We start from the raw sequence: 20,991 nt of genomic DNA on the forward strand, positions 1-20,991 counted from the left end.
GGCCTATGGACATCCCGGCCTTCAACTTTTGTAGTTTGTGGCGGATGCAAGGAATGCATCCGCCACAATCACACACTTTTCACGATGGGCCTAAATAATATTTTGTATTTTTTCTTAAGTAAGGAGCATTGTTTGCTTTCTTCTTAATGTAAGGAACCTTGTAAACACTTCCTTACTCAAAGAATCATTGTCTTTGGTAATGTAAAAACATTGTTTTCCATCAAGAGTTCAACAGGTAATAATTTAACTCTGGTCGTCAACAGTTCGGCAACTTTTAATTATAGTTCATGGCTTCTTTACCTCCTTCTTGAGATTTCCATGCTTCACTCCTTAGGATGACATCTCTAGCCTCTATATGTCCCCATTCATACACCGTTCATACAATTCCATTCAAACCATACAACATATTTACCCATGACAAGTGTTTGAGTCCCTGCTCAACTATGGAAACCCACTGGGTGCCCTTGGACAAGTTGTACTCTCTCTTGGATAAGTGTGGCCTGCAATCCTAGAGTTACAAACTTGTTGCCCTATAGACTGTCTGTGGGTCTGGCTGGCTATAAATATTCTGTGTCAAAGCCAAGACCTCCATCTCAAGCCAAAGTGTACAACAATCTCAGGTCAAACCAAATAGATCAGAGTAACGCCAAATACAAGTAGGAGGGGAAGCCAATTGTCCTGTCCAGGGCCAAGAAGCAATTACCAGAAATCCAAGCAACAACGATGAGTCCACAAGTCCAGAGTTGATGTCCAAGACCAGTCCAGAATCCAGAGGTTGATATGAGTTTGACGTTCCAGAGTCTTGTCGTGGATACTGAAGTTGCAGCCAGCAATCAGATACACACTCCATTCTCTTAAATGCTACTTTCACAGGTGATCCCCATTACTAGACCTCTTCTCGGCAAGCCTCGATTATTTCCTTAATTTCACAAGGGCGGGAACAGTCAACGCATGTACCTCACACCCTCTGGGGATGCCTGCCATAGATGTGGGTGAAACATCAGGAGAGAATACTTCTGGAACATGGACACACAGCCCAGAAAACATACAACAACCCTGTGATCCCGACCATGAAAGCCTTCGACAACACAGTCAACTCTTCCTCAGCCTGCTCAACAGAAGTCTCTTGTGTTTGCCCAATGGGCTGAGTAATTGTTTCTTTTGGATGTGGCTGAAGGAGCTGCTGTTCCTAGCTAGGCTCTAGTTCTAAGGCCGAGCCATCACTCAGCAAACCCTCATCCTGTGATGTCCCAGAGACCCTTGAGCCATGACCCTGTATTCGTTGTGGACCAGAGCGACGAGGATTTGGGGTTTATGCCAAATCAGCAAGATTCTGTCCCCTTCCAGATGCTCCCTGTTGACAGTTCGAGCCCGAAGGTCATTAAAAAAGCCCTTGAAACTGAGCCTGTTCCCAGCGGTTCCCCTCCCTTTGATAGGAGGCTGTTTTGGGAAACAAGTCGCTTGGAGAAGGCTAATTTACGGAGAAGCGCGAGATTAGCAGCCAGAGAAACCTCTGACTAACCCGTTTCCCTTGAGAGTTTCCAGGGAGGCTCGCATCTGGCGGAGATGTTGTCTCTAGCCAGTTTTTCCCTTGGGAAAAGTGTTGGACACCTGTTTTGAAGGGAGATTTGAAGTCCTTTAAAAGTTCTGCGCGCTGGCTAGCCAACGCGGTGTCAACGTGTCAGTTGGAGGATTAACGTCGCCTCTAGTTTCTTGTGGCGCTCTACTCTCAAGTAGACCGGGCGTTGCGCCTCGCCTTCTAGTCAAGTCTGGACCACGTCTGGATCCACTATCTTCAGCCTTGCCTTGCCTTGTTTCCTTGCCTTGCCTTGAACTCCTTTGCCTTGGACTAGCTTCCTGAGACTCTTGAAAAGACCTGGATTATTCCCCACTCAAATTGCTTGGAAGTTTGAGTGTGTTTCGGTTAATTGGATTATCATCTTTAAACTCTAATACTGGACATTGGACTTTATAATACTGGACTATATTTGACCTTTCCCAGAAGGTCTATTGTTGGACTATGTATTCTGCTTATTTTTGTTCTATTTCTTCAATTCTTTAATAAAGATATTAGATTGTTTATTGGCTTTGGTGTCTGGTTTCCAGTGCTCACGCAGCCTAGAGTATCACACATCCACATGAGCCATAACAGTCTGTGTTGAGAGAGAAATCAGTAAATAATCTTCCAAGGCTTTGAATGTGTCTCTTCTTGCCTTTAATCCATATATAGGCCTGCTGACAATGATAATTTGCACATGTCTTGTCAAGTTCTTTTTTGGCCATCTCCCATGATTCCATACCACTGAACCATGGCAGTTAAAGTGGTGTCAAACTGCATCAACTCTACAGTGCAAATGAGATCTTGGAGAAAACACCCTGATTTCAAACTTTCTTGAGTGCACAGCTATGTCCTGGTTAGAAATGTCTGCCATCTATTGACTGAATATGATACTGCATGGTCCACATGGATTATCTTACATTCATTAACAATAGATTTTAAAAGTGACCCCAAAGCACACTCCAATGCCATATTTAAGTTGAGTTGATTCCAAGCACTTCTGGATTTATTTCCTTCTCTGTTTTCTCTCACACAAACTCTTTGAGTGCTGAAAACATTTTTTGAAAAATTTAGCCAGGTTTGTATCTTTAACCATGGAGCCACATCGTCAGCATGTGTGGTTTGTTTTTAAATATTTAAAAATACTGACCCTTGATTGAAACTATGTCCTTGTCTACCTTTGGAGTCCTTCCCACAAGACAAGTTTACAATGTCAAAAATTGGGAATAAAGGCTGTCGTGACTTTGGCTCTTTAAAAAAAGGCATTTGGTTGATGGGATGGAAAGGTAAGACCATTTTTAATCCCACAGAAAGTTGAGTTATATATTAATGTACCTTAGGCTAATGTTTCCAAAAAGTTAATAGCCTGATCACAAAATGTCAATGTTGCTTTATCTCTCTGGAACATGAAGATCTTTCCTGTTATGATAATGTTCCCTGGACGGGAGGCACAAGATGGAAGGGAAAACATTTTAGGGCATATTTAGGCTGGGTGATTTTAGACTGCCCTGCCCAGCATTCTTGACTAATGGATAGGCTGACTAAGGGTGATGGATGTTATAGTCCACGAATCTCTGGAAAACCCCTGTTCTAGGCAATACTTTGTGTGTCACAGTGATGCAAATTAAGGATCTGGAATTAGACATCTAAAATGTAAGCAGGAGACATTTTTATGGGGACATTTTATTCATGCTTTAAAATTTGTGGATTTTTTTAATTTTTACACTGTGGTTTTATGCAGCTTTGATAGATTCATTTTTTTCCCCATTTTTAAAAATTGATTGTTTCAAAAGCCATTATGGGATCCCACTCTGGGACAAAGTCAGCATGTAAATAAATATATAGAGAAAGATAAGAATCTACCCAAAAAAAATCATAGAATCATAGAGTTGGAAGAGTCATCAGGTCGAATGCCATGTCACTCTGATATTATTATTATTATTGCACTTATTATTTTACTCTATTTATTATTACATGTATTATTTTCCTGTATTTATTTTTATTTATTATTATTATTATTATTATTATTATTATTATTATTATTACATGTATTATTTTACTCTATTATTATTATTAAAAGGAGACACAGGCACATTTATATTGAAGAAGATGAGGATAATGAGTTGATCAGAGTTGGACAGTCTTATCTTAAATCTGAGCTTGATGTAAATATTCAAAAACATTTAACTTACGGATGCCTCAATTAATGTAATTTTATTGGTATCTATTTTTATTTCTGAAATTTACCACCCTCGACTTATACTGGAGTCAATGTTTTCCCAGTTTTTTTGTGGTAAAATTAGGTGCCTCGGCTTATATTCGGGTGAGCTTATACTTGAGTATATAGGGTATCTTGTTTTTTTTTGTTGTTTTGGTTTTTTTGCACTGCATCGTGTTGGATTTCCTGTTTCTCCCATTCATTCATTCCCTTCAAACTCTGTGTTTCTGTGCTTTTATGGACCTTTATGGCTCTTCTCAAGTTCAGTTGTGGGTTTTTTTGGAGCCTGGATGATTGCTCCTTAATGGGAGTAAGAAAAAGGCTCAGCGTGTGCCCTGGGGCTTCATTGGAGGAATCTGAAGGCAGCGTCATGCCGATGTGTCCCTCCTTTCCAAGTGGCAGATAAAGCAATACAAGAGGGCTGGAAAGAGGAGAAATCAACCATCCATCAGACAAAGAAGAGACTGATATTGAGACCAAATGTGAGTACTGTACTCCCAACAGCTTGAAAGCATTTGCACTTCTATGGGTCCACACTATTAAAAAAAATATTCATGTCAGGAGCGCTTTGAGAAACTGCAAATCACTTCTGGTCTAAGAGAATTGACAGTCTGCAAGGATGTTGCCCAGGAGACACCTGGATGTTTTGATGTTTTTACCATCCTTTGTGGTAGGCTTGGCTCATGTTCCCGGATGGAGCTGGAGCTGACAGAGGGAGCTCATCTGTGCTCTCGCCGGGTTGGATTCGAATTGGCAACCTTCAGGTCAGCAACTCAACCTTCAGGTCAGCAGTCCTGCCGGCACAAGGGTTTAACCCACTGCGCCACTGGGGGCTCCGGCATACTATGGAATGCTGGGAGTTGTAGTTCCACAAGACCTTTTCTCCCTTCTCTGCCAAAGAGGACTGGTGCCTCATCAAAGGACAGATCCCAGAACAGAGCCGGCCCTAGGTAATTTTCAAGTGTAGGCGAACAGAATTTTGGCACCCCCCCCCAAACCAATCACTGAAAAATAAAAAACGTTGGATAAGCGAAAATGTCGGATAATAAGGAGGGATTAAGGAAAAGCCTATTAAACATCAAATTGCATTAAGATTTTACAAATTAAGCACCAAAACATCATGTTTTACAACAAATCAACAGAAAAAGCAGTCTCGACTGCACCCCGTATGTTTGGCGCCCGAAGCGACCGCTTAATTTGCCTCATTGTTGGACCGGCTCTGTCCCAGAATGATAGAAGATTGACAACACTGCCATGGCTCCATTATATGAAATCCTGGGATCTGTCCTTTGACAAGGCCTTTCATTTTCTCCATCAAAGAGTGGAGGTGCATCACAAACAGCAGATCACAGAACTGTCTTGTCTTACTCTGAGGCTGAGAAAATGCAACTTTACCTAAAGGCAGGGACTTTACCCCTCCTCAAGGCCCCCCTCAAAAATGGGCCCTCTTCCCGGGATGCGGGGCCGCGGCTTGGCAGGGTAGGCCTGATGGAAGCGGCGGACTAAATCGGGGGCATGAACTGTGGAAGCGTCTTCCCAAGAGCGTTCTTCGGGGCCAAAACCCACCCAGTCAATGAGATACTGAAGGCGGCGGCGATGAAAGCGAGAATCCAAAATGTCCTGAACCTCGAATTCCTCCTCCCCATCCACCAAAACAGGAGTGGGGGCCGGCCGGTCTGCATCAGGGCGTACACCATCCGCCGGAAGGAGCAGGGAGCGATGAAACACTGGATGAATGCGCATAGAGCGCGGAAGTTGAAGTTTGAAAGTCACGGGGTTATGTTGCGCCACCACTGGATAAGGAACAATGAAACGGGCATCTAGCTTCCGGCAGGGACGGTGGGAGGGCAAAAAGCGAGTGGACAGAAGAACCCGATCTCCTACCTTGATTTCGGGGCCCGGCTGGCGATGACTGTCAGCGTGGCGTTTATAGTCCTCCTTGGCTTGGTCCAGTTGCTGGAGCAATAGTTGTTGCACCGCTGTGAGTTCTTGCAGCCAGTCCTCCGCTGCGGGGACTTCTGAGGTTTCAATGACAGGAGGAAAGAAACGTGGATGGAAGCCGTAGTTTGCAAAGAACGGGGTTTCTTTAGTTGAAGCCTGGACACCGTTGTTGTAGGCAAACTCTGACAGAGATAACAGGGAAGCCCAATTGTCCTGCTGATAGTTTACATAACAGCGAAGGTATTGTTCCAGAGTGGCATTGGTGCGCTCAGTTTGCCCATCCATTTGGGGATGGTGAGCTGAAGATAAACGAGAGTCTATGCCCAATAGTTTTTGTAGTGCCTTCCAGAAACGAGAGGTGAATTGAGATCCACGGTCTGTGACTAAACTCTTGGGCAATCCATGTAGTTTGAAAACATGCTGAAGGAATAAATCTGCAGTCTCTTTGGCCGTGGGGAGGCCATCGCAGGGAATGAAATGGGCCAATTTGGTAAAAAGGTCCACCACCACTAGGATCGTGGTGAATCCAAGGGAAGGTGGTAGGTCAGTGATAAAATCTGCAGAAATTATTTCCCATGGACGAGATGGAGTAGGAAGGGGATGCAGTAGCCCTGAGGGCTTCTCCCTTCTTGTCTTGGAACGCTGGCATACCGGGCAGGTATTGACATATTTTTCTACATCCTTGCGGATCTTGGGCCACCAAAAATCTCGTAGGATCAAATGCATGGTTTTAAATAGTCCAAAATGCCCTGCTGGCTTGTAGTCATGACACAGACGAAGTGCTTTTTCTCTGCCTGGTCCTGGAGGGATGTAGACGTGTTTTCTGTAGCAAAGTAACCCATCCTTAAGTGAGAAAGGAAAACGTAGTCCTTGGCGAATTTGGTCCTGAGCCCAGGCATCCGCCTGTTGACTGGTTCTGATTTCTTGAGCACAAAGGGGTCCTGGAGTAGAGGGAGTTGGTTCAACTGCAGTGGAATTGGTGTTTCCCACTGTGAGCGTGGCAAAGTTCTCGGGCTGCAGCAATTGGGATTCGAAAGTCTCTTTGCGCCCTGCAGCATACTCTGGTTTCCGTGATAGAGCATCTGCTTGCTTGGTCTGAGCTGGGGTTACATAATGGATCTGGAAGTCAAAGCATTCAAAAAACAAAGCCCAGCGCTGCTGCCTCTGATTTAACTTGCAGGCAGTTCTTAGATGTTCCAAATTACGATGGTCAGTATGGACCTCAATGGGAAATTTGGCCCCTTCTAACCAATGTCTCCAATTTTCAAAGGCTGCCTTTTATGGCCAAAAGTTCCTTCTCCCAAATAGTGTAATTTCTCTCTGGGGCTGTTAGTTGACGGGAGTAAAAGGCACAAGGATGAAGATGTTCTCCCACTGGTTGCATGAGTACAGCCCCAATTGCCACATCGGAGGCGTCAGCCTGCACAACAAAAGGGGTTTTAGGATCAGGGTGCTGTAGAATTGGCTGGGATGTGAACAATTTCTTTAGTTGCTGGAAACCTTTCTCTGCTTGCTCCGTCCAACGGAAAGGCTGCTTTCCACGGATGCAGCTGGTGATTGGGTCAGACCAGCGGGCAAAGTCTGGAATGAACTTGCGGTAGTAGTTTGCGAACCCCAAGAAGCGTTGCACCTCTTTCTTGTTGGTTGGCGCTCGCCATTCCAATACTGCTGAAACCTTTGCCGGGTCCATGGAGAGCCCTAGTGGCGAGACACGGTAACCCAGGAAATCTACCTCTTGTAGATCAAAAGCGCATTTTTCCAACTTGGCATATAGTCCATGATCCCGCAATCGTTGTAACACCATTCTGACGTGTTTCTCATGTTCTGATTGTGATCTAGAGAACACCAAAAAATCGTCCAGGTATATGATCAAGAACCGATCTAGATAATCCTGAAAAATATCATTGACAAAGTGCTGGAACGTTGCGGGAGCTCCGGATAAACCGAAATTCATGACTAGGGACTCGAATAATCCGAATTTAGTCTGGAAGGCGGTTTTCCACTCGTCCCCCTCTCTGATGCGAACTAGATTGTAAGCCCCCCGAAGATCCAGCTTGGTGTAAACCTTGGCCCCTCAAAGCCGGTCTAATAGGTCCGAGATCAAAGGCAGGGGGTAGCAGTTCCGCTTAGTGATATTGTTCAGTGCTCTATAGTCCACAACCAAGCGTAGGTCCCCTGACTTCTTCTTCACAAACATCACTGGGGAAGCGGCTGGGGATTGAGAAGGTCTGATGAACCCCTTGCGGAGGTTTGACTGTATGAACTCCCTGAGAGCTTCTTGCTCTGGTTCAGTCAGGGAGTAGAGGTGTCCTCGCGGGATCGGGGCCCTTGAGAGTTTCACTCCTGCTCTTCCACTCTGGCCTCGGAGCCACTGTTTTCTGTTGGCAAGCATGACTTCGGCTCGTAAACATTGATCAATAAGTCTTTCAAGAGAGTTTGGAGGATCCACCTTGGAGATTTCTTCCAGCATCTCGATGTTGAGACCCTCCCGAAACTGTCCTCTGAGGGCTATGTCATTCCAACCGGTGTTTTGGGCCAGCACTTGGAACTCGGCTATGTACTGGGACAAGGGCCTGTCCCCTTGGAAAAGGCGCCGGAGTTTGTGGCCGGCCGCCTCTAAATTGTCCTCGATCCCCCAAGTCGCCTTAAGGTGATTCAGGAAGTTTTGCGCGGAACTTAGGTGTGGGGAGGCTTCATCAAACAGCGCCGTCACCCAGTTGGCCGCTGGCCCGTCTAGGAGACTGTAAATCCACGCCACCTTGATGTCTTCTTGGGGAAACTCGGCATGACGGGCTTCTAGGTATGCCTGGCATTGGCGACGGAAAACATGAACCTTGGAAGCTTCTCCAGAAAGCTTGGTTGGTAGCGCCAGGGCAGGGAGACGGGCTCCGCGTTCCTTCAAGCCCTGTATTTCTCTCTCCTGCGTATGGAGCATATCTCGGATTCTGTCCACTTCATCCTTGGCGATGGTGTAGCAGAGTGGTTGGGCTTCCGCCCCGGTTCCAGTAGACATTCTGGCCTAGGTTAATTGGTGCTTAAGGGGGCGGAGTCAAACTGTCAGGACCCAGGCTGCAGAGCACCAATAGCCATGCGCAGAGGCCAGAATCTATCTAATATCTTTATTAAAGGAATATATAAAGTCAGTAAAAACAAGTGTAGAATATAGTCCAGGAGTAGACCTTTCAGGAAAGGTCACATATAGTCCAGAAAAACAATGTCCAATATGTGATATTAAAGTCCAAAGTTATAATCCACTTCACCGGAACACACACTATTTGGCAAGCAATAGTGTGGGGAACTGTCCTTAGTCTTTGAGGCTTAAAGTAAATCCGAAGGAAACTGGGAAACAAGGCTTGAATCTGAGAAGCAAGGTCCGTGGTTTAAAACGCAAGGCAAGGCAAGAATTGAGACTTGGCAAGAACCAACTTGAAGCAAGGCAAACATGAATCTAGAACTGAGTCCATAGAAGTCCATGGTACAAGGCTGGGCTGGAAACTTGATCCGGGATCTGGGAACTGGAGTACGAAGTCTACACACGATCTCACTCCTCAAGCCGACGAATTGACTCCGCAAGGATTCCTTTGTGGCCAAACACCTATATAGGATCTTGTTTTCCCGCCAAAGAACACTTTCTCTGGGGAACAAGAAACGAAACCTATTCTGTGTCCAGATGCAGGACTCCTTAAACTTTCCCAAGGGAAACAGACTTAATCAGCTAATTGTCTGGCAGCTATCCTGGCGCTCCGGCGAGTCGCCTCCCGAGCGCTTCTATCTTGATTATAATAAAGACGGCGAGAAAATGGGGGAGATTTCTGCTCAAGGCTTGTTTGGCTGACTTCTTGTGGGCAAACATCTTGCAGCTGCAAGGGCTCCAAATCCGGCAGAAACGGTGGGAAACCCAAGTTTTCCTCTTCATCTGTCACAACAGTACTAGGAACGGGACTACATGGCCCATGAGTCATCACACTTCTTTACCTTCCTTCCTTCCTTCTTTTCTTTCTTTCTTCCTTTCTTCCATCTTTCCTTCCTTCCTTCCTTTCTTCCTCCCTTCTTTCCTTCCTTCCTTCCTTCCTTCCTTCCTTCCTTCCTTCCTTCCTTCCTTCCTCCTTCCTTCCTTCCTTCTTTTCTTTCTTTCTTCCTTCCTCCCTTCCTTTCTTCCTTCTTTATTTCCTTCCTTCCTTTCTTCCTTTTTTCTTTCTTTATTTCCTTCTTTATTTCCTTCCTTCCTTCTTTATTTCCTTCTTTCCTTCCTTCCTTCCTTTTTGCCTTTCCTTCCTTCCTTATTTCCTTCCTTCCTTCCTTCCTTTTTTCCTTCTTTATTTCCTTCCTTCCTTCCATTCCTTCCTTCCTTTCTTTTTCCTTCCTTTTTCCTTCTTTATTTCTTTCCTTCCTTCCTTCCTTTTTTTCCTTCCTTTTTTCCTTCTTTATTTCATTCTTTTCTTCCTTCCTTCCCTCCCTCCTCCCTTCTTTCCCTTCCTTCCTTCCTTCCTTCCTTCCTTTTTTATTTCCTTCTTTTCTTCCTTCCTTCCTTTTTTCCTTCCTTCCTTCCTTCCTTCCTTTTTTATTTCCTTCTTTTTTTCTTCCTTCCTTTCTTCCATCTTTCCTTCCTTCCTTCCTTCCTTCTTTACCTTCCTTCCTTCCTTCCTTCCTTCTTTTCTTTCTTCCTTCCTTTCTTCCATCTTTCCTTCCTTCCCTCCTTTCTTCCTCCCTTCTTTCCCTTCCTTCCTTCCTTCCTTCCTTCTTCCTTCCTTCCTTCCTTCCTTCCTTCCTTCTTACTTTCCTTTTTTCCTTCCTTCCTTCCTGGGGAAAGCAGGTGAGCTCCCTCTGTCAGCACCAGTTCCTCGTGCGGGGACATGAGAGAAGCCTCCTACAAGATGGTAAAACATCAAACATCCAGGCATCCCCTGGGCAACATCCTTGCAGACGGCCAGTTCTCTCACACCAGAAGTAACTTGCAGTTTCTCAAGTTGCTCCTGACATGAACACCTAAACAAACAAACAAAAATGCTGTGGTGGGTTGGATGGGAGCATTTATATGTGGGCTGTACCAATGGCTTATGTGGGCTGCATGCATGAAATATCAGCCTTACCATATCCTCTCAGGATGAGCTCCAAAACAGAGCAAGAACCAAAGCGAGAAGGAACATATCGTTGGTCAAAGGATCCATCAAACCCAGTAGTGCTTTCAGGTCAATGTATTCAAAGCACTGGTCCAGATAGATAAAAATGTTTATTCCAGGATCAGTGATAGTATGACTCCAGAGTAATGCAGACAATGTCAACACGACCAATATCTGGTGCATATGTGGGGGCCCTTATCTGAGATCTATGTGATTAGCACAGAATGTACGAGAGAGTGTTTGTTGTTTAAGAGGATATTATCAGTGTCTGGCACTGGATGCAGACAAAACCTATGGCATGTCACATTACTTTTGCAGCATTTCTACCAGAGCACAAATGGCAGAGCTCAGGTAAACAATGTTGGTGTAGTTTGGTGTAAAGGTGAAATGTTGAATCAAGTGTTTTGCTGTTGGGTTTTCTGCAACTGTGTATTCCGGCATGCTTTCTAGCAGCACACGGGTTAATGGCAGGCCAGTCTGAATGATAGCCTGCCTAGCCAATAGGTCAAACCTTCCCATCACAGAAGGGCAGACAGGTCGTTCGTCATTCTGCTATGGAATGTGGGAGTTGCCTGTGAAGAGCTTTGCTGACGATCAGCAAAGAGAGAGGACATGCTTTGCCTTGCTAGGGAAGCATGGGTCCTATGAGTGATTGACTTTGTAGTTGTATATAATTATATGTAATAAAGCATTGGAACCTCTGTAATCAGCTGAATTACGACTGTGGTGTCATTTGTCGGTGCTGCTTAACTGGATGCTTAAGCAGTCTGACGTAGGATGGATTGGTGAGAGGCCTGTCTCACCAATAAATCAGGGTGGTTCGGAGCTAATTAACCCACCATCAAACAATACAGGACAGGGGGATATGTCAACTAATTGGAGTAGATCAGTTGATCAAGCTCACTACAACAGATCGATTGAAGCTTTGATTCTGATTTTACGTCGCGAATTCTGTGGAAGTATCATGCTCTGCACCAAAAATGTCATTTCTTTTCTGTTCTCCTACAGATACAGATGGGTCCGGACTCTTGCTCCCACTTCTCCCATTCTCACTTCTTGGTCATCCTTTTTGTCCTGCAAGGTATTTCTTTATTGACCTTCTTCAAGATGACAATTGAGGGTGGCTAAATAGCAAAGGTATTGCAATTAGGAAGTCTCAGATCCAATATGTGAAATTTCCTGTCTGGAAAAGGTAGCAGGTAATGGAGGGTGTTTTTAATATAACAACAACAACAAAACTTTATTTATGCTCACCAATGGTTCCTCTTCTTCCTGGAAATAAGGGACTAGTGGAGTAGCGCAGGTTTTGGTCCTTGCTTTCCTTGAGGAAGAGGAGGTGGTCAGGTTAACCCCGTTATTAGTTGTTTCAACCCTGAGAAGAGTCCTTCTCTGAATTTAATGTAGCTCGTTTCCCATTGTTATTCAGGATTGATTCGAATTGGTTGCCCAGACCTACCTGCACAGGGTTTCATTCCTAAATAGTTGTTGCTTCTTGATAGGACAATTTAACCAAGCAAGCAATTAGGTTTAAAGAAATGCAGTGTGGAGGAATGGTACTAGTGAAACCAACCATTGCTTCATCCCTGGCCATGTTTTCTTCCTATAGTCACAGACATAGTGGCCTGTCCCAAGGATTGGCTGTCTCACAGAAACTCTTGTTTCGGCTTATTCACGAATATCAAGATGTCTTGGAATGACGCAGAGGTAAGGATGGCACATGGAACTCTTCTACCTCCAAACACAAAGTGCCGGGTTTCCTATGGACAGTAAGCTCCACCAAGATATATCTCATACAATGGCCTTACTCCTGGTGGGGTCCGTCAGTCCTCCACGAAAACATTTTCTCCCAATAAATATCCGTATTCAGTTCATGGTCCCTGCACATGCTGGACACCCAAGTGAGCATCCGAATGTTCATTCAGCTCATCCATTTGTACATATAAGTTTCTACCGTGTTGCCATTTGACCATAGGATGTGTTCATAAACAGAATCATAGAGTTGGAAAAGACCACATAGGCCATCTAGTCCAACCCCATTCTACAATGCAAGAAAACCGCAATCAAAGCACCCCAATAGATGGCCATCCAGCCTCTGCTTAAAAACCTCCAGAGAAAGAGGTTTTCAAGCAGAGACTGGATGGTCCAAGGCAGTGAGACCCAATATTGAATAGCTCTTACCACAAGGATGTTCTTCCTAAACTTTGAGTGGAATCCTTTTTCAGAGAGTTTGAATCCACAGATCCATTGTGTCCAAGCTTGCCCGTTTCTCCTCAATGGAACATCCAAATATTGAAGCATGACTCTCGTGTTCTCTCTCAATCTTCTCTTCTCCAAGCTAAACATCCCCAGATCTCTTAGCTCCTCCTCAAAAATCTTGGCTTCCAGACCTTTCACTAGTTTGGTTGTCCTTCTCTGGACACCTTCTATCTTGTCCACCCCTCCTTGAATTGCTTTGACCAGAACTGGACACAGGGCTATTGTTCCAGGTGAGAAGGTCTGACCAAAGCAGAAGAAGAGAGTGGGACTATGGCTTCCATTGATCTTGATACTAGACTTCTGTTGATGCAGCCTATAATCACATTGGCCCTGTTAGCTGCTGCATCAGCCTTACAGTGTCCTCCTTGGTGAAACATAAAGCTAGGAAGGACCTTGGAACGGAGCAGGAAGGTAGACAACCAACAGTAGGAGATGTTCAATGTGTTGTCGAAAACTTTCATGGCCGGAATCACTGGGTTGTTGTGAGTCTTTCAGGCTGTATGGGCATGTTCTAGAAGCATTCTCTCTTGATGTTTCGCCCACATCTATGGCAGGCATCCTCAGAGGTTGTGAGGTGTGTTGGCAACTAAGTAGGTGAGGTTTATATATCTACGGAGTATCCAGGTGGGGAAAAGAACTTTTGTCTGCTTGAGATACATGTGAATGGCCCAAAGTTAATACCTCCCAACAAAGGATTCCCCCAGGCAGCTATGAACCAGACCTTGAAAGTGTGGGTCATTAAAATGCTAATCAAGGTGGCAAATAGCAACATTCACACGTACCTCAAGCAGACAAGAGTTCTTCCCCCAACCTGGATTCTCCACAGATATATAAACCTCACCTACTTAGTTTCCAACAGACCCCTCAACCTCCAAGGATGCTTGCCATAGATGTATGTGAAACGTCAGGAAAGAATGCTTCTAGAAGATGGCCATACAGCCCGGAAGACTCGCAACAACTCAACCAACAGTAACTTTGGCCATGGGATCCATCAATGCCCTGCATTGCTTTCAGTCCTACCGACTCACAGCACTGGCTGAAGTGTGAAAAGTTGTTCCAAGAATCAGTATTTTATAGAGTTATGCAAAGTGCGCATGCTCAATATCTCATGCATATGTGGAAATTCTGCAAGCATTTTGGCCTCCTCTGTCAAAAACTGCTGGTATCTCACTAAACTTTCGAGCTGTGGCGCAGGCTGGAGAGCAGCTGCAATGAATCACTGCAATGAATCACTCTGACCGGGAGGTCACAAGTTCGAGGCCCGCTTGGAGCCTATGTTTGTTTGTCCTTGTTCTATGTTAAAAGACATTGAATGTTTGCCTATATGTGTGGTGTGATCCACCCTGAGTCCCCTTCGGGGTGAGAAGGACGGAATATAAATGCTGTAAATAAATAAATAAATAAATAAACTAAAATTCCCACGCTCTATATCATTTAGATAGTTTCCAGTATAAGCCTCTATATCATTTAGATATATCCTGGGCCTTTAATGGAGGAAAGAGTTTCCTCGATCCAGCAAAGGCCCGGCCTAGGGAAACTCAGGACGCGTTGCTGTTTAGCAATGCGCTCCACAATCCCCAAAGTCCCGGGCTTTTAACGGAGGGAGGAAACTCTTCCCTCTGGTAAAGGTCCGGCTTAGGAAACCCGGATTTCACTTTGGGTTTTTCCAAAGGCCCGGGCCCTTACCTTCCATGGCTGTCTCTGCCGCTGCATCTGCCTCCTCCTTCACATCCTCCTGCGGCAGCCCGAGGAAGAGGGAGAGAAAAGTCCTCCCTGTTGTGACTCAGCCTTTGCCTTTGTGTGACTCTGATGAGGATTCTGGGTCATATGTGCATAATGATGGGATTCAGCAGATTCAGGATGAATTTCAAGATGACTCTGATGTTGGAAATTATAGGATCCAGGTGCAGAGTGTTCCTGCTGTGGGAAATGAAGAGCAGGGAGTTGTTTCCATTGAAAGAAATGATGATGTTGTTTCTGATTATGGTTTTCAGGCGCAGGAAGCAGAATGGGAGGGTAGCTCTTTGCCTCTGCCTGATAACACTAACGAGCTCAGTGGCCTTGACTCTGAGACCGAGTCTCTCAATCGGGTTAGTAGACTGGAATTTAGGGGGTGGCATAGAAGCTTCCAAATAGCAAATAAACGGGAGGTCAGAGGGCAAAGAAATGCCTTCATGTTATGCTTTTAAAACAGTCTGCTGAAAGGGAGATCTCTGTCAATGCAATTTCATCGCTTGATCAAGAAGCAAGTCTGCTTTCCTGTACCAAATTTGCTTTCCTGTATTATCGTATAGCTTGTATATATTCTGTTTGCTGGGACCTTTTAGCTTCCCTGAAAATTTATTTTATTTATTTACAGCATTTATATTCCGCCCTTCTCACCCCAAAGGGGACTCAGGGTGGATCACATTACACATATAGGCAAACATGCAATGCCTTTTAACATAGAACAAAGACAAGACAAACATAGGCTCCGAGCGGGCCTCGAACTCATGACCTCCTGGTCAGAGTGATTCATTGCAGCTGGTTGCAGCTGGCTTGCTCTCCAGCCTGAGCCACAGCCCGGGCCCTTGTTTCATGCTCTATGTTCCTATGGACTCATTGCTTACAGCCTTTTTTTTGTAAATATCTTTTGGAACTGAACTTTTACCTTTTATGAACTAACTTTTGCCTACTTTCTAAATAAACTACAAAAGACTACTTTCTGTGTGCTGCCCGGTGTCTTTAGCAAGGTGAAGCTAACCTGAGGTGCGACACTCCCTCTCTCGAGCTCCCTTTGGTTCAGCAATGTTCCTTTTCTTGGACTGCCCCAGGAGGATGTGAAGGAAGAGGCATGGAGGAGGTGGAGGCAGATGCAGCGGCAGAGGGGAAACGAGAGGGCCAGAGCCGGGGCCGGGCTTTCCCCCTCCTGCTTGCCCTGAATCCCGGCAGAGAGAGAAGCGGAGGCAAGCAGGCCATCTTGGAGGCAGGCTAATCGCACTCTCTCTCTCTCTCTCTGCTGAACCGGAGGGGCCTCAACTGTGCCCCCTACGCTATTGCGCCTTCCACAATTGCGTAGTTTGCATATAGCTTGAGCCGCCCCTAGCTCCACTCTCCACTTGCAACCAGGCGTGCTTCTTTAGGCCTGAACCTCTTGTTCTTTTTCATTTCTCAGGTGGCCTGCCAGAGCAAGGCATCAGGAGGCCACCTTGCGACTATCTCATCTGAGATTGAGATGAAATCCATATCGTCTTTCATCAGCAGGAACTATGGTAATGTGGGCAACATCTGGATTGGACTGCAAGATGGTGGTAGGGCACCGGTGAGTGGAGGAAGGCTTTGGGCTTAGACCAAGGAAGTGGACAGGCAGCTCCCTATATCCCCATGGCCTCTGGGTGGGGAAATGATCCTGCCGTGAGTAGGACTGCTTTGAAGCTTTCAGATTTCCTACAATTGTCTCCTTTGACCTGGCTTGAGAACAGTCCATGCGAAGGGGATCTAGGTGTCTTAGTGGACCATGTACTTAACACGAGTAAACAGTAGGGGTGTGCAAAACTTCATTTTTAATTAGTAAGTCGTATCTAATTCATATGTTTTATATATACGAACAGATATTTAAAAACACAGGGGGGTGCCCATGAAAAATCTTAAGAATTAAAACTCACCCAGTACCTTTTAGTTTGAATTCCGTAATGCTTGGAAGCCTATCAAAGTCAGTGCAAGCGAGGGAAGTCCAAAAGGCTGCAATTCCTCTTTAAATTAATGATCTCTTGCCACGAAAGGACAAGGTGAGTGAAAGAGACTGAGAGAGCCCAGAATTCTGGGAAATGTAGTTTGGGAAGGCAAGGAGCCCTGTGACAGAGAATCCAAAAGGCCCTGCCCTAAACTACATTTTCCAGAATTCTGTTCAGCATCAGAAATCACCAGTCAGGAGAGGGAAAAGATGTATCCCTCCTACATACCTACTTACTTACTTACTTACTTATTTACTTACTTAGGCGATCCCTCATAAATCGAGGATGATGGTCCTCCAGTTGTGGGGTTTTGGGGGTGGGTCTGTAGGTGGCTGAAGAGACCTATTCTTGATCCGCATATTTTCCTGCAGTGGAGACATCGGTTTCCAGGTGGAAGGCGGTCCCGGTCAGGGTTGTCTTAATGCGCTTTCCTCTTGGCACATTTCTCACTCCATTCGTGCCTCTTCAAACTCCGCAGCACTGCTGGTCACAGCTGACCTCCAGCTAGAGCGCTCAAGGGCCAGGGCTTCCCAGTTCTCAGTGTCTATGCCGCAGTTTTTAAGGTTGGCTTTAAGCCCATCTAGCTGCAGCCAGAGTTCCAATAAATGGTTGAATCTATAAAGAGGAAGACTGACTTACAAGAAGCACTGCTTGACTATCAAGCAAAAAGTGGGCACTAGAAATAACTGACTGGCACAACCTGAGGATCACAACCAGACACAGTGAAGACATTTGCCCTTGCGCTTTGCTACTCTGCTGCTAAATATGCATGCCAAGTGTGGAATACATCTCACCACGTTAAAACAGTGGTTGTGACTCTTAATGAGACATGCCACATTTTCTCAGGATGTCTACGCCCTACACAATGCTGGAGAAATTATACTATTTAGCCGGTCTTGCACCACCTGATATCTGTCTTGAAGTAGCAGCTAGTAATTAAAGGACCAAGGACATCTCCGGTCCATCCTCTGCTCGGATATCAGCCAAGAAATAGTTTTCTAAGATCTACAGATATACTCTCAGGGATACCTCAGCAAGCAAGAGTCCAAAAGTGGCAGGCTAAAACCAGGAACCTCACCTCATGACTGATACTGAATGAGAGACCTTCTTACAGTGACACCAGAGGCACTCCAAGGGCCCAACTACTGGTCAAAGGATATTTAGTATCCTTTGTTTGTGTTTTCAAATACATTACAATTTCTACCCTCAGTTCGCTTCTGACATGATAAATAAATAACATCTCAACGCTATCACCCTATCGGTGCATTTCAGAAATGCATTGGCCTTTTTAGCTGCTGCATCACACTGTTGGCTCCTGTTCAGCCTGTGGTCCCTTAAGACTCCTAGGTCCTTTTCACATGGACTGTTTCCAACCCAGGTTTTGCCCATCTTATACCTCATTTTTATTGGCAAAGTATAGTACCATACCTGTCTCCCTGTTGAAATTCATTTTGTTAGTTTTGTCCCACCAGCTCTCTAATCCGTTCATGTCCTTTTGGATTTGGGTTCTGTCCTCTGGGTTATTAGCTTTCCATCCCAATTTGGGGTCACCTGCAAATTTAATCAGCATGCATTGCCCTCTAGTTTATCCTCATCCAAGTCATTGACAAAGGTGTTGAATAGTATGAAAAGTAGCACCAAGGTACATTGGGGTAAGTATGCACCTCGTATCCAGAGCCATTTGTGAAGCTTTCAAATCTTGAAATATTCGTTGGTTTTGAAATAGGCTTTCTTGCAATTGACGCTCATATTGGGGTGGAGATTGGGGTGAGGTTGGTTTGGTCAGCTTTCCCCCTCCCAACAGACTGATTTTTTTAAAATATTTGTGTTGCTTTGTCTCCAGAACAGGATATGGCAATGGGAAGATCTGTCGCCTGTCGTCTACTCCTCTTGGGCCCCTGGACAACCCAAGGGTGTTAATGAGAAATGTGCCACATTGATTTCTCCTGGTGAGGAGGTGGTTTTATTGTATTAGTATTACAGCAGGATTAATACTACAGCTGTTGTGCACCTAAGGTTAATTTGCTCAGAGACCCTTCTGCTTTTCCCTTCCTCTGAGGCTGAGAGAGTTTGACTTGCCCAAAGTCACCCAATGAGGCTGATCAGGGATTCCTATTTGGGTCCTAGGGCAAGACCTGAACCATTGAACCCCGACTTAATTGATGAGCTAGCCTTCAGCTCACCCTAATCAAACCACTTTTCCAACAGCGAAAATGGCACTGACAAAGAATGACAGCTTCGCTGATTTATAACTGCTGAAGACTCAGCGGCTCTAAGGCTTTATTTACAATATTTACATAGCTTGCTGTCCAAAGCTATCTGAACACATGTTGTATCCACACACGGACAAACATGGAGAAAGTCCGTCTCCTTCAAAAGTCCGTTCTCTGTATGCACAGAAGCACCTCCTGCATTCCACAGTCTGTGATGCATCTTCCTGCCAAGTAGCTCAAACAGAAGACCTTGCCATTTGCCCTTGCAGCTATCAATCAGGACTAGCCAGAATTAACCTCTTGACTGCTGGAATGCTTGCTGGAACGAAACACACAATCCAACAGCACACAATAGATTGAACATTTCACTCTGTGTCAACAAAAACACTAACAGAACCAACCAGACAAAGGAGTACATTCAATTCTTAGCCTCAGCAATAGGGTCAAACTGTGAATGTGTTAAGGCAGTGGTTTTCAACCTGTGGGTCCCCAGATGTTTTGGCCTTCAACTCCCAGATGTCCTAATACCTGGTAAACTGGCTGGGATTTCTGAGAGTTGTAGGCCAAAACACCTGGGGACCCACAGGTTGAGAACCACTGTTATATAGAATTTAGACTGCAATAAATTGAGAGGGAACTGCCTGGCGAGCATTTATGCCAACCACAATGAATAAAAACCCAAAGTTCCAGGTTAAGAAACTCACTAGTGAAGCAAAGACATAGGATAGAGGCATTTATTTCCATCTTGCAAGATGTGCCACTTGCAGGCTCCTGCTCCAGATTACAAGGGTAAAAAAGCATGTGATCTGCACAACAGTTTTATACAAACAGGTTCGTTGTTCCCGTTTGAATCCTCCTTCCCAGGGAGGATAATCTGCTTCAACAGAAGTCATTATTTCAGCCAGAATTTCCACACAAAAAGGCTGGAGATCTCACTGATATATCATTTTTCTGACACCCTCACCTCCAGGTTACCTGAAATGGAGTGCCGACGTTTGTTCCAAACTGCATGGCTACCTGTGCCAGTTTCTATTATTCTGAGGGCAGCACTCGATTGAAGCTTCAACCCGCTCAGCTCCTTGGAGAGAGGGTGGCACTTCCAGCTCACTTTCTCCTATGGAAGGCTGAGCTTTTCTGTTTTCTACATGCCAAGGTTATATTCCCATAGAGCACCCGAGGATCACTCTCGCTCAGCTCTATGATGTGACCTTTAATTAAAAAAAAAATACGATCCTCCAAGTGGCTTCCGGTCTTCTTTCATGCCTTCACTTTATCAGAATTTGTGTGAAATTCTAGATCAGCCACTTATGGTGCATCTCTACACTGTTTGATGCAACTTGATACCACGGCTCAAGGTAATGAAATGCCTGTAGTTGTAATATCACAAGGTCTTAATAACAACAACAACAACAACAACAACAACAACAACAACAACAATTTTTGTACACTACCTCCATCTCTTCGAAGGGACTTAGGGCAGCTTACATGAGGACAAGCCCAGCAACACCATAATAATAATAATAATAATAATAATAATAATAATAATAATAATAATAAAACTTTATTTATACCCCGCCACCATCTCCCCAATGGGGACTCGGGGCGGCTTACATGGGGCCACGCCCAAAACAATACAATGTAAACAGCATATAAAAGAACAGCACAACACAATACAATAAACAATACAGTAAATAATATCCATTACAAAATAAAACAAGGAGACAATAAAAACAAGGGCAGACCACATGAACATTAAGTTAAAACTTGGGGTGAGAAAGACATAAACATAAAAACCACAGCGAACAGGGTCATAAGGGAGTGGGGTATTCTGGAGGATAGATATTAGGGGGAGCAACGGAAAAGAAATATAAAATGGTTACTCTCCAAAAGCGCAGCGAAAGAGCCATGTTTTCAAGTCTTTCTTGAAGGCTGCTAGTGTGGGGGCTTGCCTAATCTCACCGGGCAGAGAATT

General features: G+C 44.9%; 1 protein-coding gene across 2 annotated transcripts; it reads left to right on the forward strand.

Annotated features, from left to right (window-relative positions):
* Positions 1-3,101: 3,101 nt before the first annotated feature.
* Positions 3,102-20,258, forward strand: LOC134299705 (C-type lectin-like). 2 transcript variants are annotated; one of them, XM_062983416.1, is made up of 6 exons: positions 3,102-3,211; positions 11,846-11,918; positions 12,444-12,541; positions 16,248-16,394; positions 18,650-18,755; positions 19,990-20,258. In XM_062983416.1, exons 2-6 carry the CDS (start codon positions 11,852-11,854, stop codon positions 20,058-20,060), a joined length of 489 nt encoding a protein of 162 aa, XP_062839486.1. In that variant the 5' UTR covers positions 3,102-3,211; positions 11,846-11,851; the 3' UTR covers positions 20,061-20,258. The 2 variants fall into 2 exon arrangements, with proteins under 2 accessions (XP_062839486.1, XP_062839485.1); XM_062983415.1 differs by lacking the exon at positions 3,102-3,211 and adding an exon at positions 4,090-4,258.
* Positions 20,259-20,991: the final 733 nt, after the last annotated feature.

Source organism: Anolis carolinensis, chromosome 5, assembly GCF_035594765.1.
Source record: "Anolis carolinensis isolate JA03-04 chromosome 5, rAnoCar3.1.pri, whole genome shotgun sequence".
Classification (NCBI taxonomy): domain Eukaryota; kingdom Metazoa; phylum Chordata; class Lepidosauria; order Squamata; family Dactyloidae; genus Anolis; species Anolis carolinensis.

Excerpts from the sequence above, each read along its gene's own strand:
- LOC134299705 (XM_062983416.1), top strand. The coding sequence starts at position 11,852 with ATGGGTCCGGACTCTTGCTCCCACTTCTCCCATTCTCACTTCTTGGTC. Across the intron at positions 11,919-12,443 it reads CATCCTTTTTGTCCTGCAAG|TCACAGACATAGTGGCCTGT; the intron begins GTATTTCTTTAT and ends TTCTTCCTATAG. Across the intron at positions 16,395-18,649 it reads AAGATGGTGGTAGGGCACCG|AACAGGATATGGCAATGGGA; the intron begins GTGAGTGGAGGA and ends CTTTGTCTCCAG.